Here is a 15794-nt window from a genome sequence, read left to right on the forward strand (position 1 = left end):
TTTCTGAGCTTATCTCATCAGTAAGTTTTGTTAGTATTGCAAATGTACAAGTAGTGCCTATTGAGACTCACACAGCGTCTTTTGAAGGGTATGAACATGCCCTCCACCTCAACCCAGCGGGTCTTGAGCTGGAGTTGGCGGGGCTCCACTAGATTGGCGGCTCCAGCCTGTGAGAGCTGATTGGCTAAGCCCTGCATCTCCTTAAGCTCCTCCTTCTTCTTGTCGAACACTGAGCCAATTTCCTATTGGACAGAATCAACCGAAAGGTCACTGGCCATTGGCTGGGACCCGGTGGGGTTAAGCACAGAGAGGCATGTGGATGTGCTCAAAAAAACAAAAACAAAACAGAAGACCAAAACAACACATTAACGCACAAACACTCACAAAGCGACATTACAGAATTGGAAAATAAAACCTTCGTAGAAAAAGGAAGCACATTTATTTAGCCACTAACACAAACTCACAACGTATCAAGTAAAAGGAGAAAATATCATGTTTGCCAGCATCAAACATAAATATAAATGTAATATAGATCCAGAAAAATCGATAATTATCGATTAAAAACAAAAACACTGCCGTATGTCTTTATTTGCACAAAGAAAGTACAATCGCTGGCCAGTACAGATCTGTATGAGCGGCTCAACAGAAGCAAGAAGCTGTATGGACCGGTCTGAAGAACAGATAGATGACCAGACACACAGACAGACATTGGGGAAATCTCAGTTGTGGAAATGACAGGTGAGTCTACGGCAAGCGGGTGACACTTCTGCTTAGCGAAATGTCATAGTGATCGTCTGAAAGGGAAAGACACATATACAGAGTCAGATGAAGGAAGGCGCTGGTAAACCGGTTAAGTCCAAGATTTGTCTCTCACAAAGGCCCCGGGTTTGATTTAAAAACATTTGAACTGATTCAACAGCAAAGCAACTTAATGCCCATGGCATTGTTGCGAATGCCATGGGCCTGATTTATGAGAAAAATCAATCAGTTGTGAGGAAAAACTGGCATGCAGTATAGAAACTTTCCCAAATCAAAAGTGGATCGAAACTATTTAAACCAGCCAAATTAGAATCCATACAGAATCTGAAATAAGAATTTATCAAAGTAACTAACTGGTTTGACTTATAAGAAACCAGAAAAAATATCTAATTAGAAGAACTTTAAAGAGTAGTTTTCATCTTTTCTGATGGCTGTAGCTGTACAAAGACTTCATCACAAAGCTGAAAAAGAGTAGAATGGGGAGAAACAGGAAAAGAAAGCAGTTCTATACTTTTGATAGATTAGCAAGAAAATGTTAAAGAAATGTGGGACAGGACATGAGAAGAAGAGTTAGAAAAAGAACCAAACTCAAGGTGAAGCTTTGTAATCAAAGAAAAATGTTGAAAAGAACAAAAGTCTACAAAGTGTACAAGTGAGTGTATGGTTCCGAACATGCGTTCACCTTGACCCGCTCTCCCTCGGGTGGGTCAGGAAGTTGGTCCACGCTGCGCTGGATGTCGTCCAGCCAGGCCATGAGGTCATGGGATTTCCTTCTGTACTGGTACCACTGGGGAGCGATGGCCAGAGCCTTTCTATTCCTCAGGATACGCAGGTCCTAAACACACACACAGGAAAACACCAGCCTTTTCATTAGGAACAGTTTTATACAACTCTGGCCTCAGAAATGTGTCTTTTCAATGAAAAACTACAAGTCAACCACCTGAAAGACATTTAATTGAAATGCCTCTCAGAGGTTTGCAACAACAGAGGTTTTTCCCAGAAGCCTTTTCTGAAAGAGTCATTTGTCAGTGGCACCAACCTCAAGGGACCCTTCTACTTTTATTACAGCTGTCACACAAACCATCAATAAACTTGAGGAAATGCCTCCAGTCTAAGGCAAACTTTAATGGTCATCGATACGGGGCTAGAGCGACAGATCAGACTCAAAGACCAAGAGTTAGTGGAGCACCAGAGGGTAAAGTCTTTGGTCCAAGTCAGCCGCTTTGGTAAACAGTAGCAACTGTTTTATTTACAGACAGCCATCTGCTCCTGGAAGCAACACTCATAGCTTAGCATTTTCTCTTAAGTTGTAGCCTTCAAAATGGGGAATTCTTTTATATACAGCCTAAGTTCTAGAATATACCTTCATGGTATATTCTAGAACGTTTCAGGCACTTGTCCTGAAATCTTATGGAACTATTCCTATTACTTTCTCAAATCTTATTAGGTAGTTTCCTGGATTTAAGAGGACACTTTCCAGGAATTTCTGGGGCTAGAAAAGGTCTGAAAATTGGAATTTGTGAATTGGAGAAAAGTTCTGGATTGCAACCACTGAGTTCTGGGAAGGCATCCGTTATGTTCCAGAAACGTGTCCTCTAGTTATGAGAATGTAATCTCCATGAAAGTATCTTTGCAGTTCAAGAAAGTATGTTGTAAGTTCTGAAATTGGATCTCAAGTTCTAGAAAAGCAACTTCTCGGGTTGAGGGAAAGATCCTGCTAAGATTAAAAAAATAACTTCATCGATTTCAAAAAGTACCTGCTAAGTTACGAAGAGTAATGGAGGTCTGGTACGGTAGCCTCTAAGTTCTGGGAAGGAACTGGAAAGTATTATTGGAAAGGATTTAAAGGATTTAAATCACAGCTAATCCAAAATTCCAGTAATTATACCCTGTAAGTACTGGGACTGAACCTTTTAGGTATTGTCTCAAACTCCAAATTCCAGTAAATTCACTTCTAAGTTCAGAGACACAACATGGAGAGTTCAGGGGAAGCAATCTCCACTTAAAAGAACTTTTAAGTTCAGAGCAAGATCCGGAAAGGTACTTCATTATTTTGACAAGTATTTGGTCAATTCTGAAAATCAATCTCTAATTGCAGGCAAAGTACAGGTGGTATCACACGTTTTAAGGTGCGTCTTACCTTTACAGTGTTGTATTTGCTGTTGAGCTGGTTGTGTTTCTGTCTTATCTGCTCTCTCTTGTCTTGATCTGGGGCTCTCTTTTGCAGGTTCTCTCCTTTCAACAGCAACTCTTGCACTGCGCCCTCTTCACAATTCTACACACAAACACATGTTGCCTTTAACGTGAACATACAACACATTGGCAGCGGTTGAAAGTGGCTGAAAGGAACCTTGTCCTCTTGGAAGTCCTCCTCCTTTAGGTTCTCTCCCTGTTTGGCTTCCTCCTCCAGCAGCTCAAGCCAGACCCGTACTTCGCTGTGGTACTGTTCCAGCTCCCTGGCTGACGCTGCCATCTGTAGAGGCAGATGTAGTGAGTTTGAAGTAAATTCAAATGATATGAACATTGCTGGGAATCTTTAAGGAAAGCAGTGCTTTTTAATAGTCCGTACCAAACCAGAGGCGATCCTTTGAGAGATGATGTCGAACCTCTGGTTAAGCTGCTCCATTCTGGGTCCTACTTGGGCCTGGCAGTTCTCTCCTCTGGTGGACATGAGCTCCTGTGCCAGTTCTCTAACTTCCTCCATCTTCGCTTTGGTCAGCTCCAGCTCAGCACGCAACACCTGCAGAAGGCAAACAGCCAATCACCCTTCCACACAAACCATTAGCTGGTCATGGAAATGACTTCCACTTTAGTTCAAGCTGTCATTGCCTGAACAGGCTCTACATCAACCAAATTTCATAGCTAATGTTCAGGAGACACTTAGACTTTCTTTGTTTTCTTCACAGCTATCAAACTTCTGGTCTTAAAGTTCTTGATGATTCAATAAAAGGTTGATTTGGATCTAGTTTTGTTAGCAGCAAATATCCCTTGCTGGGTGGCAAAAACGCCATCTTGTGATGCAAAGAAGCAATGACAGAATGGATTGCCTTGGAGGTAACCATGGTCACCAATCCCCTTCAATTCAATCATCTTCCCAACTTTCCCGAGTTAATATTAAGATCATTAAAATGACCCACGCAGGTTATTTTCTAGTAGAAAGTGGAAAAGAGTTTTTTTGTGAGTAATTTTCAGTAATCTTTACATTTTAGCTGATCACTTTTCATAACCCACGCTCAATAGAAAATGTCCCAAATGGAAGATAAGGTGGTAGGATTTGTAAAAAAACACTTCTTTCAGTCCCAAAACGTTTTCCAAAACTACGTATGACATAAAGAAGGAGGTGTAAGGGGCAGGATTTAAAGATTACCACCTTCATCACAGCATCATTGGGACCTTGACTGTCTATTTCGTCCATCTTTCTCTCTGCTCCGTCAATCCATTCATTCACTTCCTTAATCTCTCCGTCTAACTTTTGCAGCTGCTGCTGGTAATCCTGAAGAGATGAAAACCAGAAAGAAATATGGGAACTTTTGACTTGCCCATCAGTCTTGCAACAGCAACGACAATAACATTGTGCATTATGTGTTTTATTTCTGACCAGCAGCAGGTTGAGCCATTCCTCTGCCCTGGACGTGACAGCGATCCAGTTGCAGTGCAGCAGGCTGACTTTGTCGTCCACTAAGCCTCCGTTGCCCTTCAGCACTGCCTTGAGGGCCTCTGCGAGATCCACCACCGCCTGCAGCTGGGGCTGATGCCTCTCGATGTCACTATGGACGGACTGAGAGGACAAGATGAAGGAGAGAGTCAGCGTCCATTTTCGTTTCCGTAACGCTGCTCCTCGTCTGGTGTACCTGTGCCCAGGCGACCTCAGCCTCCAGGTCACCGGGCATGCCCTCCACGGCGGAGCGCCTCGTCAGCTCGGCGTCGGTAGCGGCGAGCCACTCCGTCAGCCCGTTCAGCTCCTTACGCAACTTCCTGGACAACTTCAGGCTCTTCTCCAGCTCCAGTTTGTTCTCAGTCACCTGAAAAGTCAGAAATAAGGGGACGATATTGACCAGAGTGAAGTTGCGACGTCACTCAGGTGAATTGTTATTCTTCAGAGTTCCTGGATTGTGTGTCTCTTTGAAATGGCGTGTGCAGACCTGCGATCCCAGCTGGTTGTAGAGCAGTTTCAGGGCGGTCACCCTGTCGTCCAGCTCTTTGGGTTGCTCCGTCTGCTGCCTCTGGACGATCTGTCTCCCCGTTTTAATCACCGTCTCCACCTCCCCCTTCACTTCGCTCAGGGTCTTGTACAGTTTCTGTTCCAGCGAAACAAAATCAGCTGAAGCTCAGCCTCTCCGTCAGCTCGCCGATCCGTCCCGGTCGCTACCCACCATGCACTGGTCCAGCTGCGACTGAACCACGTCCTGCTCCACGCTGCGGATGTCCAGCAACCCCACCTGGCTTTTGACCCCGGCCAACACTCGCTCGCACTCGGCCAGGCGGGAGTCGAAGTTGGCCGGCTTCTGGAAGAGGCGGAACTTGGTCCAGACGTCGCCAAGCATTTTCTAGGAAAACACACAGGGACAGCATGGGTATGAAACCAAACGCAGCGTTTAAACCAACAATTATTATTATTTTTTTTTACATTATATGACTCCGAATATGATTTGCGACATGTTTGTAATTTTACTAAACACCAAGCTGGAATGAAATCACGGGATGACGAACGTATGGACTTATGAGACTGTAGTTCATTAAAACTATGAGGAAGAAAATAATTGATTTAACTTCAGATTTTGCTGGCTTTGGATTGTTTTATCTCATTTTATGTTTCTGTTTAAGAATTTGTATCAGTCTTATTTACAAAATAATCATTAATATATAGATCTAGACATCTTGCCTCAGTTAAACTGATTATGTCAAATAACATCTACCAATTTATAGTTTCATTTTCCTCTGCTCTGCTCACATAAACCATGTTTTAATGTGGCTAAAGTTCCACCTAGCTGCTCTCATTAACATATTTTTCAGAGTTTGGAGTGTTCAGTAAAAGTTTGTCCATTCAGATTGTATTTTTATTTAAGGCATGACGAGTTAGCCGCTTCTCTGGACTAAAATGCTGATTCTAAACATCCTAGCTAATAAAATATTCACTAAACAGTTCCCTGCATAGAGATATAACCATTTTATAATTACAATAATAATAACTATAATAATATATTTTATTTATAATACGTTTTACATCTTGAGAATAAAGGTAAATGAATAACAGGTCTCCATCAGATCTAGTTCAGCGTAGCAGCCGAAACCACAAATTCACACAACAGTCACCAAGCGCTCACCTTTTAGGGTAAATATTATATTTTTCCTTTGCATAAATGAACTCGATTTTACCCCGAATGTTTCAAACGTTCAATCTTTCATTCTCTTCCAAAAAGATTGAGGTTTAATGACAGGACTCAGCTCAGGTTCAGGTTGGACCAAAACCAAGCATCATTAAATTCCAAAGTTAAATTTCCCTGGCAAGTGAACCAGCCTTGCGTTTAGCTTTAGCTTCATCTAATTTCCCACCAACCCCGTTATTGGTTTGTGGACCAACTTCCTGACCCACCCGAGGGAGAGCGGGTCAAGGTGAACGCATGTTCGGAACCATACATTCACTTGTACACTTTGTAGACTTTTGTTCTTTTCAACATTTTTCTTTGATTACAAAGCTTCACCTTGAGCTTCTCTGTCCCTGCAGAAGAAAAACATTCCCACACCAAGATGCTGCCAAACTAAAACCTCTCAGGTCTTCACGATTACACTAAGACTAAACTGGACTGCTTACGTCTGAATAAAGTCAATTGTAGTGGAATTTAGTGGTAAACGCAAATGTACCCACATTTTATTTTCAAAAAAAAAAAAAGAAAAAGTAGAAATCATGAAACTTTATCATTTTACTTCATAATTATTCTCTTATTGGGATCTGTCACAGAAAATCCCAATAAAATTCAGTGAAGAATGGAATAAAATTGATGCCAAAATCATTTTGCAAATTCTTTAGAGAAAAATTAACTTCAGATAAATGTAATTATTGGTTTGTGTTTACCTGAGTTTGGTCTATCTGTCCCACCATCCGGTGCGAAGGGTCCTTATCCTGGTTGTTCTTCCTCATGTCTGCCAGAGCTGCTTCATGGCCATTCAACTCTGTCTGGATTTTCTGTCACACACATAAACCCTTCAATAGTAACAAGGTAAAAACCAGTCAAAGTTTGTTCTAATGCAAGTGAAGGCACTGGAGTTTAAATAGCTTGTTAGACTACTTTCCCCGGCTGACCACTAGAGGGCAGAATACACTCAGGGATACGGAAGGGTGAAACCCTTAAAGTTTAACCCATGAATAAACATTTGCTTTCTTCACATTCAACCTCCTTCTTTTTAAGACGCCGGTTGCTCAGGAGCCAGACTCCCGTTTGCTAAATGATTTCAGTCATTTCTCCTCTTCCTCGCTGAGTGTTTGTGTGAGCGACTGAAATGTCATCCTGGCACGCGCTCTCCCGCTCTGTCCCCTCGCCACGGCTGCTGCAGGTCATTACTCCATGATCTATTGTCTGATTAGTTCAGATGGTGTGTGTGTGTGTGAGAGAGAGAGAGAGGAGAGGAAGAGAGGGGCAAGAAGCAGATGTTGGGAGAAGACACAATGAGGCAGGGGCAGCGTGTCCTCATCAGCTGCGGCTTTAACTAGGACCTTGGAGGACTTGAGTTTTCCTCTGGGAAAACTCAAGTTTGAACGGTGCCAAGCAACGACTGAGCCTTGTTCTTTTTATATTTCTGGAAGACCTTAAAAAATTAAACGCAAAAATAAAAACAAAAACGTATTGACTGCTCTTTTCTCCTTTCATTTCACCGTGTAGCATTACAAAACACAGAAGCTGACCTTGGACGTCGATACTGACGCACAGACATGGCTGCTTTAATATTCTGATCAGTTTCACTTCACTGCTTTCAGGAGCAAAGTGAAACTAGAGGGCAGTAGAGGGAGAGAAAAGTTGAAAGAAAAGTACCTAAAGAAGATTAAGTTGAAAGCACTTTTAGTTCAAGCCTAGTTTTGACATATGTTGCGGCTGAATTGCAGTAATGTAGCTAATTTATAGAGTTCGGTCGTCATTTTGAAAATTACTGGAATAGACTTTTGTTCCCTCATTTCGGTGGACACAGACGTGAGTATGTGGCGGTGATGGGAAACAGGAAGAAGCTACATGGCTACCTGTGCCTCCTGCGGTATCTGCTGGGCGTCGATGTGGTCGGCCAGGTAGGCGGTGAGGTGGCGGTCCGTGTTCGCCAGAGACTCCTGGATCTGTCGGAGCGTCTTGTCGTTCTCCTGGGCCCACCGCAAACTCTGCTCCAGCTCCTTCCGCCTAAGCGCCGCCTGGGGAGAGAAAGAGCTCACATCACACACCGTCGACACACACCAGCGATTTGAGACGACCAGCAGAAAAACACGATCAAACAGTATTTTTGGAATTGTAAAAGCAAATAAGTCCTGAAAAGAGTCAGATTTTACAAATAACGCCACACCTCATGAAAAACTGGTACAATCTTTGATCACCGTTTCATGACCTAAAATTCCAGCCAGAAGAAAGTCGGTGTCATACTTTTTGCCAGAGTTGGGTTGTAACTACTTACATTTACTTGAGTAGCGTTTTGGAAAACAAATGTACTTTTTGCTTGAGTCATGTTATTATAAGGCATTGCTGACTTGAGTACAATTTTTGGGGACTCTTTGCTTTTTGCAGTACGTGAATGAAAAGCCATTGCTACCAACTACAAAGTTCCTTTCAGAAACAAAGAAAGCCAAAAGGCAAATAAGTCATAAAATCAATTCATTTTTCTATCATGGGTTTCTAAAATCCAACATTTAGCTCAAACCTTCTTTTTCTGGATGCAAGAAAATAAGATAAAACACCGTAAAACATTGTGAAGACATTATCGCTACAATCATTTTTGCTTACACTCAGAAAGAATAAAGCGCAGATATAGAAACGTTTAATCCGTTTAAGACTTTAGTCTTTCTTCAGACACAACCCCTCACTATTATTTAGCTCAAACATTGAAAACACACACAACCCTCCTCCAAATCGTCTGAATTGTACCCTCTTGAAGTCCGGACTCCGAGGTATTTCCCTCATGTTGCCTCCTGATGTGAAACCTCGAGCCCGACGCTCTTCAGATGGCGACCAGTGTCCTCGTCCAGAACCTACCAGTCATTCCTTTGCCTCGACTCCCAGGTCACCGACCGTCTGTGAGATTAGCTTGTACACGCACCAATTACCTCATAGGAAATCTCAGAGTCAGAGGGTGTGTGCTTGGTTTCAGGTGAGCATGCTAATCTTACACAGAGGGATAATAGACCCAAGTATAGCCTTGAGCCCCTTATGCTTTGCAATATATAAGATTTGAATGTATCACAGAGGATAAGTCGCCATAAAAAGTTTTCAGAGGGCGTTATTTTCTCCAGGAAGTGCAGTTGTTAAAATAGGACCAGCATGCTTCTCCCATTGCGAAGAATTGGGAGAAGACAATGGGGTGACTTTAGCAGCCAGAATAGAAATGGGTGGTTTTAGGAAACCCAGACGGGCTTTGAGGGGTTTTGAACGACTTAAAAATGTGTTTGATTCTAAGATGGTAAAAATTAAAGCAGAAAAAGAGGGTTAGAAAGGAAGCCAAGGGAGGACAGACCATTTATAACGCCGTAAAACATAACCAGACGGACATAGGTACGAAATTAAAGCAAAATGTGTAGACGTGTAATCCCTCTAAGGAAGACACAGCAGGGTTTATCAGTTTACAAGGAGAACCTTAATCTGGTTCTATTGTTAGAGGAGAATCAACACAGTGGCAGTGTGCCCGTTTGGGTAACACGCTCATGTGTCTCCTATTGCTGGCCCTAACAGAGAGCAATGTTGCTGCACTCAGTGACTGTAACTTCTGGAAGACCTTTCTATTGTTTGCAGAAATCCTGCTTTTCTTTTGGCCGTGAGGGAAGATTAGCATCACTGAAGGAAACAAAAGACGGTTTTAGGGCCATGTGGCGTTTGAAATTTACAATTCTGGTTGTAGATGAGTTTAATGTGATTATGAGTGGTTGATTTAAATCATTCCCTAAAATATAATTGGGTAAGAATAAGAAACAAAATTTTAACTGTGTAAAATTCTTCATCTAGCAATCGAATCTGCAATTTTTCATGTTTTTCAGGAATGCGAGACACCAACAGGGGACGAGAAACCCAAACAGATGCCAGAACCCAAGTTTTTACATGTTTGTTGATTTTACTAGTAAAACAAAACAGTACAAAGACGAAGTATTTAGAAGTCTGAGAATGTGTCAGGATGTAGACATTGGTGCTATAACCAACCGCTGCTGGTTAGTTATGGATTATTAATACAGAGAAAGCGCAGGCAGAGAGATGGATACTATCTTACCCTCGCCATGAGTTCGTCCCATCGGGTGTTGAAAGCGTCCAGTTTCTGCTGAATCAGTTCGTCCAGAACCCCTCCGTCCATCAGCGTCTGGGCCAGTTCTCGGATCTGGTTCCTGTTGTCCTCTGGGTGTTGCAGAAGAACCTCGAGGTTCTGCAGGTTTGAAGTCCAAAGGTTTTTCTTTACTGCTATGGACTCAAAGACATTCTTTCCAACAGCAGCACATAAAGATATTCTGAAGGTAGAGCTCTGCTTGTAGCATTTGTAGATCCCTTGCATTGGAACGGAAATGCTTTGAAGGTTGTTTCCAGTTCAGACAAACAGACAGGTTGAACATTTGCCGCTGTCGGACCGCCGGTTTTGACGGGACACTCGTGTTTAGTTTTGTTTCTGAAAGATTGCAGTTGTACCGGCAGCTTTTTTTTATTATGATGTGAATTATGTGAATATGGAATCGCTTTTTGGTTTTTTTCCGGTGTTGTCTTGAATAGACACAGAAGTAGAATTCCAAAACAACAAAAATTACATTTTAGCAAAAAAATAAAAAAATAAAAAATGGTAGCACCAATTATCACCATTGTTGTATTTGAGGGGCAACTACAAACCCACAAGCTTGTGGCGTAATTAGATCATGTGGAGTAAGAAAATGTGAATCAAAAATGACCTGTCTTCACTCTTCTTGAGAGTCAACAAACATGTTGGTGAAAGAAAACAGTAGTTGTGCTCATAACAGCGCTCTTAATGAAACCTAACATGAGCCACTTCCTTTAAAAAATGATGGAAGTTGGAGAAAACGAACACTTGGGAATTACTACAGAGGTCCAAATTAAATCCAAGCCTTTAGGCGCAACAATAGGCAGCCAGATGTCTGAGGCTGTTTTCTAAACACATCAAGGGTTGATGGGATGCAGAAGCTTTGCAGAGGTCAATTAGTAATTACCCATAAATTCTTTGTTTACTGGTTATAATTAGATGCTGAGTAAGCAGTTGCTCTGCACCAAGCTAAAGCGCAGTAGAGAATCCCGTCACTATGTTGTCGAAATGAAGTCGATCCCCCCAGACTTCCTTTCTTCTCGTTTTCATTCCATATACAGACTCTTAAAGGATTATTCCTCACTGGCACGGATAATCTGCTTTCTTGGGGATTTCCCTGTCAAGATTCCGGCATGCTTAACAGTTTGGGTTTTTTTTGTCGAGTAACTCTGCTTACATATGTTTTCAAATGGGTGAGGTAAAAGAGCCAACAGCTCAGCCGGCAGATTTTGAAAGAAATCGAAGACGACGCATCGTTTCCTCCTACCTCACGGCTTTGTGTTGAAAGAAAAAAAACAAATCTGAAAGGGGTGTGCAGACTTTTACAATAAACCTTAGGTCTCCGATTGTTTCAACTGCAGAAACAAACAACAAAACAATGGATTTGATCTACTACAACATCCAAAAATGCTAACAGGTACTTATCCCCATCTTTAGATCAATTTTCTGCAGCAGAGACACTCTTCTGGGATTTTTGGAGGCACAGATAGGATGCGATGTGTGAGCCGCATAGAAATGGCATCAGCGCACACCATCCACACCAGGGCATTAAAGTGTCTCTGCCAGTAATACGCCCTGGGTCACCAGTGACCTGATAAAGTTGATGAGCAAGAGGAGGACGTCCTTCAGAGAGATGGAACTGAGCAATCTGACGGCGGTCCGGAAACGGCTCATGACCTGAATCTGCTTCCAAACAGGTTCAAGTAAGGACTCAGTATTCCCAAACCGCCTGTGATAAATATCAACACGACATATAGCAAGTCATCTAAGTGCCACTGTGATGACAGGCCCATAAAAACCAGACTGGCTTTTTCAGTTTAAGATTTGTCTTAAAATCGGAAGAGAACAAAAGAAAAATCTTTGTTCCATCATAGCTGGTTGAAGACTGGACTTTAACTGTATGTCCACAGGTGAAAAGACACCTGAAATTTCTCACCAATCCTTACATAAATATCCAATATGGCTGCCACATTTTCCAAAGGTTCTTATTACTGTGATAACATCCTCATGCTACATGCATTTTACATGTAGCGTGTAAAAAATGCTACATATTCCAAATATGACTTGAAAGAAATTTTAATTTGTAATTTAACAGGCCTCTGACTCTTTACGAAACTCCTGCTGCGTTTGAAACCCCGCCTCCATGGAGTCATCACAACACGGCTCCTCTAGTAGCCCTTTAACAACATTTTTGCCAGCTTTGCTCTGAGAAGTTCCACCAGATGTTTGCTAATTGCTGCTGGCTAGTCTGAAGGAGCTGAATGGAGGAGTCACGGTTTGCAGAGCTGAAAGGTTGCTGTGGGAGATGAAAGGATTTCCCAAACAAGGAAACACTCCAAGTACGTTTTTGATGAGGGAATAATATTTATAACATAATGTAACACTAAAAAAGGTTGATTTTTTGTCATACTGCTCCTTCAATTTAATCCCCAATCCTAGAAATTATTGGAATTCAAAGGACTTTTCAAAAGAAAAAAAGTTAATGTGGGAGTGATGATGCTCTCAGACTCAAGTTGGAGCTTCAGAGGTAAATGGACCACAGCATTAAAAGGCCAAAAGCATTCGTTTACATATTAGCGCAACGTATTTCTGCATTTGTGACACATAGTTTTAGACGCAACTTGGCTGCCTGAATCTTTGCAACTAAATGATTTACAACTTTCTCCTGGAGCCCAGGGATGAAAATACCTTCATCTGTAACATACGTGACATTTTTACTTTTTATCCCCCCCCCTTCGCCTCTCCCAGCTCATTTAAACTGTCATTCCCGATTGTGCTGTGAAAATGGATGTTGCTGGTTATCACTAAGTGTGTTGCAGAACCTGGAGACCTTGAGCTCTGATTAATGCCAGGCAGATTCCCTCTCTCCATTACCGACATGGACAGCGTTTTAGCTGAGGAATTCAGATGGTTGAATTGTTTTGAATGGATACGCCGTTTCTGTGGCGACGAGGAATTTCATGCCAAAGACTCTTGACATGGTTACGATGATTTTTAAAATTTTATTTTTCTTCTGGTTGAGGGCGGTGGCGGCATTTCTGAAGCTTTACGTGAAAAACATCTCCTGGGTTAAGTTGAGGGTTTATCCCATTTGTTCCTAATCATTTGGGCTTATTGAGTGTTTTGAAAATCTTCTGGGGTTTTTTTTTCATGAAAATGACCAACATGGGTCAAAATCAGTGAACTAGAACTATTTGTGGGATGAAACGTAAAGGATTCTTCACATTTGTCCTGCTAAAAAAAAGGGCATCTTTTTGAGGTTGTTTGGGGGAAAAAAAACTAAAATGTAAGAAAACAAAACAATCAGAGAAAAAAACAACAAAAAACAGGATTTTGCACAAATTAAAAACAGAAAAATCTCCGTCAATATGAGCCTCCTGTCCTGGAAGGCCCATTTTTTTGAGCTTCTTAGTCTGTAGCACTTTGAGCTTCCCTTTTAAAGTTAATATATGCAAATGCAATCAAATGAAAATTCAATTTCTGAACTTGAACTATCTTTGTGCATTACAGAAATGTAGTCAGAAAAAGTAGACCTTACCTTTTGTACATATTTCTGTACCTCACTCATAATAACGTTAACGTCTTAGGAGTTTTTGAACCGTATGCGGTGGAAAACAAAGCTAACGCACAAGCAGTCAGTGTGCGGTCTGGCAATACTTACATCCAGCGCCTCCTGCAGCTCCTCCGCTCCCCCCTGCAGGTTTTCTACGTCGTCCAGTTTCTGCTCCAGCTGGTCCAGGAAGGCGTTCTCCTGCTCCAGGTAGGACAGCAGCTCGCACCAGCATGCCCACACCTCCTGCGGAAGCCGCACAGACACGCACGGAAAGTCAGGGGAGGCGGAGCGGAGGCGAAAACGCTGCTCGACATCGGCGAGCTAAAGTTCTAGTTTCCCCATCTGGTTCCAATGTGTCAACAGCACTTAATTTAGGCTTTTAATCAAAAAGAGTGCACTGTGAAGTTTGAATATCAACCACTTTCAAGAACCTTTCACAAAAATCAAGCATTTTCAAGGATTTCAAGCACCCTAATTAGTGTTGTTTTCATCTGGTCTGCATTCTGGCTATATTCAATTTCTTTTAAATCAATAATCTGTCAAGTAGATGAGGGTAGATGCTGTACCTCTAGAGTTTTACATTTTCCATCCAGGCGGCTACACAAACGCTGGTAGTTGGCCGTTAGTACGTCCAGCTCTGAGCGCAATGCATCGTGGGCAGTGGGCGGGGCCTTGCCGATGAAACTGTTGACGCTGTCCGTCAGGAGTTTGACCTTTTGCTCCTTAGAGTGGACCTCCTCCTGCGCCCTCTGAGAAGTGGAGGGAGAAATATAAATATTCAAACATTTTTTCACAAAAGCAAAGCCCTTTTCTAAACTAACGCGAATAAAATATACCCATACAGATTTACTTCCCAGTGGGGTTCGAAGCAGAAAAAGAGAACAAATAGAGGAAAGTAGGAGTATAAAGTATGAGTGGAATTAAGGAGATTTAATCAGATTATTTTTATTTTTTTTCACTTTTGCACTCAGCAGAATGAGACACTTCTTCTGCCGAGGCTGTTGGAGATATCACAAAGCAAAGAGTGGCACAAAGCTATTGTATTTTAAGTTATGCAAGCTAAACAACAACAACAAAAAAGACGTTGGCAGTGGATGGAAAGTGGATGCAATTTGATACAAAACTGAGGGATCCGGGGAGCGGAGCGAAGCCGCTGACGAACACGACGGAAGACGGAGTGAAAGAATGATTTCGACAATAAAAGCCCGGCAGCCTGGAGGCGTCATCAGCTCTGAATTATTCACCGTCAGGGAGGGAGAGACAAAGAGGAGGGAGAGTCCATCAGAGCCGGGGAGTCCATGGGAGTCAAAGTGGAGAAGGATTTCACAGAAGTCTTTTTTTTTTTTGAGAAACATCCAAGAGCAGTCCATATACCTTACATATTCTGTGCGGGGTTTATTTCCTTTTTACTTATTGCTTTGGATTGTTATTTTTGGATACGTAAAATACCTTCGATGTGCTAACTGTTCTTTACAAAATCAGAAAAATACTTTTTACTTTTTTCCCCCCACAAAATTACAACCCCTATGATTCGTTTTATGTCAGGTCATATTGAATGCAGATCCAAGCGAAGATCAGAACAAAAGCATAAGGATGGAAACAATCCACTTATGTCCCATTCCACCTCCCATGATGACGGTGTTTGCCGACATGCTGATACTTCTGGACAACAACATCTCATCTTCAGGCTGCGTCCCTCCCAAAAGAACGAGTTGTTCGTTTTGAATTCGCTCCCCGCTCGGACGTCTTTCCACTTTTCCATTATCAAAGTTGTTCAGAGCGGGACATTTCTTCCATGGAAATAAATATTTCAGAAGACGTAGCCAGTTGATGCTAAGTCAAGCTTCCTCTGGTGAGATATTATTTTCAGTCAGTGTCCAGCTAATGTTTGAAACACTTCTAACAGTCGAATATGACCAAGTGCTTTTTTTTTTATTAGTCAGTATATTCCAGTTTTGGAGTTTTGTCTATTATGATCCAAAACATCACCAGGTGGCCTTAGCCT

The 15794-nt window shown here is 42.0% G+C and overlaps 1 protein-coding gene across 5 annotated transcripts in view; it reads right to left on the bottom strand.

The window, feature by feature from the left end:
• The window catches only part of dmd (dystrophin), a 232638-nt gene that overhangs the window by 73028 nt on the left and 143816 nt on the right, over window positions 1–15794 (bottom strand). For all 5 annotated transcript variants that reach the window (XR_006370052.1, XM_044110231.1, XM_044110234.1 and 2 more), the window contains 15 exons: window positions 14356–14538; window positions 13898–14032; window positions 10207–10356; window positions 7991–8152; window positions 6833–6943; window positions 5133–5306; window positions 4902–5057; window positions 4611–4781; window positions 4358–4537; window positions 4130–4252; window positions 3329–3499; window positions 3110–3232; window positions 2900–3034; window positions 1442–1594; window positions 72–242 (listed from right to left, as the gene is read on the bottom strand). Coding sequence is in view for 4 of the 5 variants with exons in the window: in XM_044110231.1 (XP_043966166.1) it covers window positions 72–242; window positions 1442–1594; window positions 2900–3034; window positions 3110–3232; window positions 3329–3499; window positions 4130–4252; window positions 4358–4537; window positions 4611–4781; window positions 4902–5057; window positions 5133–5306; window positions 6833–6943; window positions 7991–8152; window positions 10207–10356; window positions 13898–14032; window positions 14356–14538 (2298 nt within the window). In the remaining variant the exon portion in view is untranslated. The remainder of the gene's footprint in view (window positions 1–71; window positions 243–1441; window positions 1595–2899; window positions 3035–3109; window positions 3233–3328; window positions 3500–4129; window positions 4253–4357; window positions 4538–4610; window positions 4782–4901; window positions 5058–5132; window positions 5307–6832; window positions 6944–7990; window positions 8153–10206; window positions 10357–13897; window positions 14033–14355; window positions 14539–15794) is intronic.

The sequence above is a fragment of the Gambusia affinis genome, linkage group LG24, assembly GCF_019740435.1.
Source record: "Gambusia affinis linkage group LG24, SWU_Gaff_1.0, whole genome shotgun sequence".
NCBI classification, from domain to species: domain Eukaryota; kingdom Metazoa; phylum Chordata; class Actinopteri; order Cyprinodontiformes; family Poeciliidae; genus Gambusia; species Gambusia affinis.